General features: G+C 38.7%; 1 protein-coding gene across 2 annotated transcripts; it reads left to right on the forward strand.

Moving 5' to 3' along the window:
- The first annotated feature begins 394 nt into the window (after window positions 1–394).
- atf1 (activating transcription factor 1) lies at window positions 395–6,475 on the forward strand. 2 transcript variants are annotated; one of them, XM_081381055.1, is made up of 8 exons: window positions 395–585; window positions 2,637–2,740; window positions 2,849–2,968; window positions 3,069–3,166; window positions 4,187–4,320; window positions 4,570–4,746; window positions 4,848–4,995; window positions 5,154–6,475. In XM_081381055.1, exons 2-8 carry the CDS (start codon window positions 2,642–2,644, stop codon window positions 5,296–5,298), a joined length of 921 nt encoding a protein of 306 aa, XP_081237181.1. In that variant the 5' UTR covers window positions 395–585; window positions 2,637–2,641; the 3' UTR covers window positions 5,299–6,475. The 2 variants fall into 2 exon arrangements, with proteins under 2 accessions (XP_081237181.1, XP_081237182.1); XM_081381056.1 differs by lacking the exon at window positions 395–585 and adding an exon at window positions 623–1,128.
- Window positions 6,476–9,777: the final 3,302 nt, after the last annotated feature.

The following is a 9,777-nucleotide window of genomic DNA, read 5'->3' on the forward strand; positions in this document are numbered from 1 at the left end:
AATAAAAGGCTTTTATTTTGCATCTCTGAAATTAGTTTTTTTTATTAACTCTATCTATCTATCTATCTATCTATCTATCTATCTATCTATCTATCTATCTATCTATCTATCTATCTATCTATCTATCTATCTATCTATCTATATCGGGCATTACATTCAAAATAACTTCTTTTCACCAGAAATTGAGTCGCTCGCAGCGCATCTAGTAAAAAATACGATACATTTTGGAATACGCTTTGACCATTTTTGTTTGTGAATATAGTTTTTTCCATGCATAATAGAAAAATGCACTACATAGTATGCCTTATAGGTTTCATTCATGTTCCCAGACCCTTTTTGCGTTTCAGTGATATTGGCCAATCACAAAGCTTAACACAGATTTACGTAACACGTCATTCTAGGGGGAGGCGCTTATTGCGGCCTTTAGGAAAAAAAAAACCCTCAAGCCATCTAAGATTTTTCAATGGAAACCGCCCAGGTTTATTCTATGCATTATTAAATAATTACTTTTCAAATTATATTTCGAATATTGGCATCTATATAGACGGCGTCGTTGTTTCCAGGAGCGGCTCAAACGGAAAAAAGGTAAAGCGTTGCTCTTGTTTCGTACTCTTTCTCTTCTGCCGACCTGTCGCTGCAGTCATGGCGCCCGTCCGCTCGGTTGTAGCACTCGTCTTACGGGAAGGTGTTTTAATGGCTCCCCGTATCGCTGACGTCTGTTGACGCGGGTACTTGCGTGCCAGTGACTAGCTTGGAACTTTCTGCAGAGCGCGGCATTAAGTCGCCCACAGGCTTCACAACACACCGCAGCGGGTTGTTTTATTTAGAGGTGTGCTTTTGATCGGGATCTCATGGGGGAATAAGACTTAAAGTCTCTGACACTCGTGCAACATTTGCAACTTAAAAATCTATCAGTCTCTTGTGATGGAGCTTTTGTACAGTAGAAACAAACCCGCTTATAAATACCGGCGGAATCTTATGTATTTTGACAGATAATTTATGAAATTACATCATAGACATCTGTCTAATTTTATTTAGCCTGTTAACGTTAGCTGTTGTAGCCTCAGACTGTTTGTTTTAAATGCGGACTTTTAACGGATAATATTATCGAAAATACTGAATCAACAGGTCAGTATATATCACACGGTTATTTTAGCTTAATTAAAATAGAAATTAACCCGATATTGCCATTTTTTTGGAGGAATGTGAATATTTAATGGGCGTTATTTAGCATCCGGTTCTGTATGAAGTGCTGTTAATAACAACACAAAGCATCTGATTTACTGCTACAGGAACAGTAGTGTATTCCATGTTAAGTAGCTTATTCGTTTTTTCCCCCCATTACATTGTTATTTAGTGATTTTATTTCTTATTTATTGTACTGTTTACATGATTTTACTGGAATCAAATCATACATGAGAACATTTGCAGCATGGTTGCAGCAATAATGCATACAGTATAAAGCAACCCACAAGGACAGTGTAAGTGTGTGTGTGGGGTAGTGCTAAAGGTTTGAGAGGGACTGACTAACGGCTGGAGTAAAATGGAAACACTGACTAAATCAAGGCTTTTTACTGTTAGCCCCAAAACACACACACACACACACACACACACACACACACACACACACACACACACACACACACGGGCCAACCGTTGAAACATATGAGAACAGATAAAAGCCAGTGTTCTTCAGCATTCTCATGTTTGCTGTCAGTCTGTAAAATAATACATCAAAAAGTAATGGGGCTCAGCAGTTTTTTTGTCCCGTAGTTCAGATTTCTATTTGTCCTGAAAAAATAAATACTATTATATTTTAATTTATATTTATCATTTTAAATGTAACTTTTTTTAATTACAATTTAGTTTTAATCATATCGTTTTAAATTTAAATTCTGTAACATTTTTAAACTTTTTTTTATATAAATTTTAAAATTTAGATTTATATAAAAAATACCATTTATTACTAAACATTTTTCGTGTTTGTTTGCAAGGCATAAACATGTACATGATCAATACTGTAAAATATGTCAGGAACCTTGAAATATAAGAGGAAATTAATAAAAGTATATGGATATTTCTGTAACTAGGCTACTTTTTTAATAAAAAAAAAAAAGGTTAATCATCTCTAAAATATTAGCCATAAATTGCTCATTTTAATAATCACAGAAAAGACTAGCACTGCGTCTGAAATCGTGTACTGTCTGTGTAGGTACTACATTTGAATTTACTTCCCAACCATTACAAATAAAGGACGCTCTGTATAGAATGAATATGGGTAATATGAATAAAATTCAGACGTATGTGACCTACCAGCGTCAGTTTGGGTCGCTTCACTGCCATTCATAAATCCCTCTCCTGTCGCCTCACGTGCTTGTAAAGTGTCAATCGAATGCGCACTTAAGAATCTCTCCGGGGACATTATTTCTAATACTATGTTTTCGGACATACTACTCTTTTGGCATTCTGTCTTTTGAATACTCTATAGTAGGAAGGTATTCTATTTCGGATGCAGCATAGGAAATTCAAGAATTGTCAAAAGCCCTTTATATGGGTACTGAGTCTACTGACTGTGGAAAGCATAACATACTCTCCATTAAGTATTGACCAAAATCAGTCTCAATGTTCATTTACAGTGGCAATGGAGGAGGTCCACCAGAACAACAGCAATGGCTCTGAGTCCCAAACTATTGCCATCCCCACAACTATAACTGCCTCTCACATATCACAGATAGCACAGGTACTGTTAATGTACAGACATTCTCATGATGTATAAAAATGCTGTTTGACTAAAACAGCAATAAATATGCTTGTTTCATGTCATTCATCTTAATCATATTATGGAAAGATGTCTCTGGGTGGGAATCCAGTGGCCGTGGTTCAGCTGCCCAGCGGTCAGTTCCAGGTTCAAGGTGTGATTCAGTCAGCACAGTCATCAGTTATCCAGTCTCCACAGGCACATGCACAGGTAACATGTAGTGTGATCTTCAACTTCCTGATCTTTGTTTTTACTTCAGGTTGGAATCAGTGACATGTTATCCCTCCACTTAAACAATGTTTCCTATTAGGGTCAAGGATCTGACAGTGATGATTCTCAGGAATCAAGCGACAGTGGGGCATCTAACCAGAAGTCAAGAGAGATCCTGGCTCGGCGCCCATCCTACAGGTATAGAGCCTAAAAAAAAAAGATGAATGGCTCCACTGGGCCTGATGATGAATACCACCCCAAAATCACACATATTCTAGCTATATGTATCTATGGAGCCTAGCAAGGTTGAATTAATCAGAGTCATTCGGTTGGGTGGACGCTCATGGCCAGCAAGCTTCTTCTCACACGGAGGAACTGTGGATCTGTTCCAAAATAGTCCTACACCGTTCACAAAAATCCATTAATTTTCATGGTGATTGTGTAACCATGCATTTTCTACCAAGCATGGTTGTCCCACACTTTAATGACTAATAAATTAAAAATCAAAGACATTTTTAGTTAAAGTCTGCCTATAGAAATGAAAGGAAGTTAAATATTACGTGGGCACATTAATTAGTATACATAATAAACACTGCAATAAGGCATACAAATAAGATTGTCAATTTTGATTTCATTGTGAATTTAATGTAAACGTTTTTCTCATTGATATAGTGCTTTCTCCGGCAAGCACCAAATACATTTTATATACCCAATCACAAACATTAGTATAGTTCACAAAGCTCACATTAAGTGCATCTTAAATCAGTTTATATAATTGTTTATATTTTTATTCTTATCTAATTTTATCTCCCTCTTGCATCCATAATAGGTCAGTGTGACAGTCCTAAAACAAAAGGTGGCCATCTTGTTAATGCAGCATAAATGTATTTATTTACATTTAAGCACATACTTGAAGTTGATTTTTGACTCATGCAGAAAACAAGATGAGCACATATTTTCATTTCATTCGCACAGAAACAAAAGCTACTTCTGATACTATGGAATAAGGCAGGCTACAATCAGCATATTTAGTACTTCTTTTGTAATCTGTGTAGATTTGTTTTTTTTTGTTTCTGGATCATTTTCCGCTCTACTTCAGACGTGTCCTTAAACACACACATAGGGGAGCTACAAGCAAAAATGGCCAAGCATGTCTCTGGCACACAACAAAGAGTTTAGGCACTAAATGAAAACTTTCTCTTCCTTTTTGTGTTTCAGGAAGATTCTAAATGATCTATCGGCTGAGGAAGTGGCGACTCAGAACGAGGGAGAAGAGGAAATCTCTACCTCCTCTGCCATAACAAGCGTATCGCTCCCCACCCCAATCTACCAGACAAGCACTGGCCAATATAGTAAGCCAAGCCCTCATGCTATTTAAACAATGGGTTTTGAGAGGTATTGAATGCATCATGTGGTAATTTCCTACATATTTTGCAACAGAAATTAAGTAAGTGGTTAACGGCAAATGACACAAAAGCCATGCAGTTTGTTTTTTAATGACCCATACAAACTTGATTTTCATAGTGTATACAAATTGTATTGCATAAAATCACATTAAAAAAAGATTTATCTTCATGCACGATTTGTTTGCTCCTTTGCAGTTGCGATTTCATCCAATGGCTCTCTACAGCTCGCCAGTGCTGGTTCAGAGGGCATGCAAAGCCTGCAGACACTCACCATGACCAACTCGAACCCAAACCAGCCAACTATACTGCAATATGCTCAGACTGCCGACGGACAACAGATTCTGCTGCCTAGTAACCAGGTGGTGCTCCAAGGTTGGCATTCAAAGTCAAAAAAAGCTTTTCATTTGGCAATCAGCTCATATTGTTGTTTGGTTACACATGGGACACACTCTGGCTGTGATGCTGTGTTGTAGGTGCGGGGGGAGAAATGCAAGCTTATCAGATCCGCTCCTCTTCCTCTTCGCTGCCTCAGACCGTTGTCATGACATCACCCGTTATCAGCTCTCAGGGCAAGAGCGATGACCCGCAAATGAAGCGAGAGATACGCCTGGCGAAGAACAGGTGGGTGTGTTTGAGCGAAAGAGAATTGATTTGTTCAGCTAGATGAAGTTTGTTGTTAATGTATAATATGCTATGGTTATTGTCATGTAGGTACTATACAAAAATGTGCATTGTTAGCCTAACCGTGCTTTTTGTCTAATCCAAATGTCTGCATGCAGGGAGGCAGCCAGAGAGTGTCGCAGAAAGAAAAAGGAGTATGTGAAGTGTTTGGAGAACCGTGTGGCTGTCCTGGAGAATCAGAACAAGACTCTTATCGAGGAACTCAAGACGTTAAAGGACCTGTACTGCGTTAAAACCGGCTAGTGGGACATCTCTCCAATCATGCTAATGGGACTTAACTGGCAGTCCTGTCTGCCTATGTGCTTATACAAAAACAGACACAGGGACTTTTTTTGGCTTGGAGAATACATTTAATCCTCCTGTCAAATGCTTGTTTTTATACAACTCATTTTTAACTAATAGCCTAAGAACGATTGACCAGAAACAGCAGCAACAATAATGCTTTTAATAGATAGATGGAAAGAGGGATACATTTTTCCATTAACATGTTTTTCTTTGCAGTCAACAGATGTTTATATTTGTATATGTATCTTGTGCAAGCATTGGCACGTCTACACTGGGAGATCTTGCTTTATTCTTGACCCATTTGGTTTCCAGGGAATTTTGAATGTTAATTTTATTGAAGCGCTAGCTGAATTTTGTTTTTCTATGGTAGAAGTGCAGAAGTTACAGTGGTATTTTTACACTTTTCTCAGAAGCGCTTGTATGTATGAAAATTGTGACGCGATTGTGTGTTTCATGAAGTCATGCAGCTGTGTTCTTTGCATTTTTGCTATTTCCCCCTTTATAGGAACCTCTGGTGTTCCTATCCCCATTCCATATTTTATTTTACTGAGTTTTAGTGAGACATTTTCTACAGAGACAGCAGAATTTAAGGTGAGGACTTTCAGCTTTACTATTATTATAAGTAACATGAAACAGTGGTAAGTTCATTTAAGCCTTATTCTGGATTGATAAACTCATCTGTATAATTTAATCTGTGCCCTTTTTAGTCCAAGCCTTGGTAATATGTATAATTGGTAATATAGCCAAGCCTTGGCTAACTGATCTTTAAGCCATATACACACTTGGGTTGGGACCGTTGTTGGTTTTAACTGAGTAATTGACCCAAGGCTTACCACTGTTTATAAGCCAAGCTGTTACAAGACAATCGAATCAGGGAGCATCCGATGAAAAACAATGTCACTTGTTTTTGGTAAAGTGAAAAAGCTAAATAAATATTTTTCCAGCCTTTGACTGTTTTTATCCCTTTCAGTTTCTATGTTTCCTGACTGCTTTTTTTTGCTCAAGGAGGCCCTTGAAAAACTTCTCAGATGGTCAAATAGGAGATGCAAGGTTAGCTTATGAAATGATGTTGGTCAGTACTTGGGAAAACATAATGTCTTGGTTTGTTGCATTAAAAAAGAGCCAATCTTTCTTTAAAAATAATACTTTTTTTTTTTCATACCAAATAAAAGAATAGTACGGAGCCCCTAAAGGGACATGGTGGTGGAAAATGAGACTGGAGAAAAAAGAATAGCTTTTGCGCCTTTGGTCAAACCCTTTGCGCTCCCCAAGAAACTCTGCGAACGCAGTTTCTGGGCCAAATGCAAAGGTTTCTGCAAGCGGATGCTAACATTTGCGAGAACGACAAATAATTTAATAATCGAGCCTTGACAAATAATTTTTCCTCCATCTCTTTTTTTTTTTTCTTTTTTCTCCCCAACCACCATGTCCCTCTAGGGGCTCTGTAATTCGGTGTACCCACAGTGACAGACATTAAAACATCAGATTATTTTAAAAGTATTTTCCAGGTTTTTCAGAAGTATGAAAGCAAAATTATTACGTTTATGCTTCATGAATATGACATGCAGAGGAGCTTGGATGTGGCGTAGCTCCAGGTCAGAGAAAGCCAGCTGCCTCGGTTGTGCTTCCTAGTAGTCTGGTTGTCTCACAGCCATCATTTAAATAGTACCTGACAAGTATGTAGAATGTAAATAGTACCTGATACAAGTTAGACACGTATTGCATTGTGGTCATATGCTTTACAGTATTCCAACATTGATGTGTTAAATCGATAGGCAAAATCCTGGTTTTATATGAAAATAAAAAATACATACATACAGTGAGGAAAATAAGTATTTGAACACCCTGCTATTTTGCGAGTTCTCCCACTTGGAAATCATGAAGGGGTCTGAAATTGTCATCGTAGGTGCATGTCCACTGTGAAAGACATAATCTAAAAAAAAATCCAGAAATCACAATATATGATTTTTTAACTATTTATTTGTATGATACAGCTGCAAATAAGTATTTGAACACCTGTCTATCAGCTAGAATTCTGACCCTCAAAGACCTGTTAGTCTGCCTTTAAAATGTCCACCTCCACTCCATTTATTATCCTAAATTAGATGCACCTGTTTGAGGTCGTTAGCTGCATAAAGACACCTGTCCACCCCATATAATCAGTAAGAATCCAACTACTAACATGGCCAAGACCAAAGAGCTGTCCAAAGACACTAGAGACAAAGTTGTACACCTCCACAAGGCTGGAAAGGGCTACGGGGAAATTGCCAAGCAGCTTGGTGAAAAAAGGTCCACTGTTGGAGCAATCATTAGAAAATGGAAGAAGCTAAACATGACTGCCAATCTCCTTCGGACTGGGGCTCCATGCAAGATCTCACCTCGTGGGGTCTCAATGATCCTAAGAAAGGTGAGAAATCAGCCCAGAACTACACGGGAGGAGCTGGTCAATGACCTGAAAAGAGCTGGGACCACCGTTTCCAAGGTTACTGTTGGTAATACACTAAGACGTCATGGTTTGAAATCATGCATGGCACGGAAGGTTCCCCTGCTTAAACCAGCACATGTCAAGGCCCGTCTTAAGTTTGCTAATGACCATTTGGATGATCCAGAGGAGACATGGGAGAAAGTCATGTGGTCAGATGAGACCAAAATATAACTTTTTGGTCACAATTCCACTAAACGTGTTTGGAGGAAGAAGAATGATGAGTACCATCCCAAGAACACCATCCCTACTGTGAAGCATGGGGGTGGTAGCATCATGCTTTGGGGGTGTTTTTCTGCACATGGGACAGGGCGACTGCACTGTATTAAGGAGAGGATGACCGGGGCCATGTATTGCGAGATTTTGGGGAACAACCTCCTTCCCTCAGTTAGAGCATTGAAGATGGGTCGAGGCTGGGTCTTCCAACATGACAATGACCCGAAGCACACAGCCAGGATAACCAAGGAGTGGCTCTGTAAGAAGTGTATCAAGGTTCTGGCGTGGCCTATCCAGTCTCCAGACCTAAACCCAATAGAGAATCTTTGGAGGGAGCTCAAACTCCGTGTTTGTCAGCGACAGCCCAGAAACCTGACTGATCTAGAGAAGATCTGTGTGGAGGAGTGGGACAAAATATATATATAATCAAACCATTCCTCTATTTCTCTGCGTCAAAAAGAACCCTTGACCTCCATTTATGTGTGGGTGATAAGCAGTGGGAGGCTAAATATATATTTGATATATTTATGCAGGCATTTAACCAAACCCATGTTTTCAAAGCTCCAACAAAGTTTTCTTACCTTTTACATTTCCAAAAGCTATTTTTTCTCCCACTAAATGCCCCTAATTTTACTTATTTACTCTAGCTTGAGATAAATAACTTTATAAAATATATTTAAGTTCAATGAAGACCATAAGTAATAATGGTTGGTGATTGATTTTATAAATAAGATTTTTATATTACCAGAATGGCTGAAGAACATGTTGAAAAAAGGAAGTCCCGGTTAAGGGGTCAGACACCACATGTTCAAGGAAGAAAAATCATAAGTAAAATATATATATATTTCTCAACCCAAAATTGAGAATATAAAAATATTGTATTCAAAAGACTTAAAACAGTCTAAAAAATTTGCTTAAATTTCGTGACCGTGACTTAACAACTACTACATTTGATAAACTAGATGGGAGTAGCTGCAAGAAACTTGTGATAACTGACCAATCAACATCTTCTTGGATATATGTCAGTCAGGCACTCCAGAAGTGCTCCAGTGTCAGCAGGTGGTGTCCGTGTAGTGTATCCACATTTGCTTTGCACAAGTAATTTAACTGTGTCCCCTTAAATTGGGCACTATTTGAGGCGACAGTCATTTGTAGTGGTGTACAAAACCATAGTGGACGTTATCGAGTGCACTCATTCAATCCCACAATACACAGTAGATTGTGCTCAACGGCTGTTCGAATTTTATTCACTCCATTCAAGTGAACTGTATTAGTGGACTAACGTAGGGAATGTGGTTTAGGGGGCGATTTCGGATTCAGCCTGCAACTCTTTTATTACACTCAGTGGCTAGAGAATACCCATAATGCACTCACTGTGAGAGGGTCGTGCCGAATGAATTCCCGCGTCTCGCCAGAAGATGGCGCCCGCAGATGAATCATCAATCCATTTTCCAAACCGCTGGGACAATGTGGCTACATCGTAATATTATTCAGGTATAAATTCCTTTTTGATTGATTACTACTGGAGCTGCCAGTTTCAAATGATTATTAAAAAGCAAGCACAAACTATGCAAAAGCAGCAGCCCTTCCGGCACACTCAGTGTCCGAAGTCACTCACTCATTTTCATTCTCTCCTAAGTGAATATGTAGGCTACTATATTAGTGGAGTAATATAGGGAATATTGAATGAGGGTATAGGGGGCGATTTTAAACACAGCCATAGCTACATGAAGGCAAGC

The sequence above is a fragment of the Scardinius erythrophthalmus genome, assembly GCF_964197995.2.
Source record: "Scardinius erythrophthalmus genome assembly, chromosome: 12".
Taxonomy (NCBI): Eukaryota; Metazoa; Chordata; class Actinopteri; order Cypriniformes; family Leuciscidae; genus Scardinius; species Scardinius erythrophthalmus.

What these genes read in the sequence shown, in the direction of transcription:
- atf1 (XM_081381055.1), top strand. Translation starts at nt 2,642, where the DNA reads ATGGAGGAGGTCCACCAGAACAACAGCAATGGCTCTGAGTCCCAAACT. An exon ending in GCTCGGCGCCCATCCTACAG is followed by an intron (nt 3,167 to 4,186) that starts GTATAGAGCCTA and finishes TTTGTGTTTCAG; the next exon opens with GAAGATTCTAAATGATCTAT. An exon ending in GACAAGCACTGGCCAATATA is followed by an intron (nt 4,321 to 4,569) that starts GTAAGCCAAGCC and finishes GCTCCTTTGCAG; the next exon opens with TTGCGATTTCATCCAATGGC.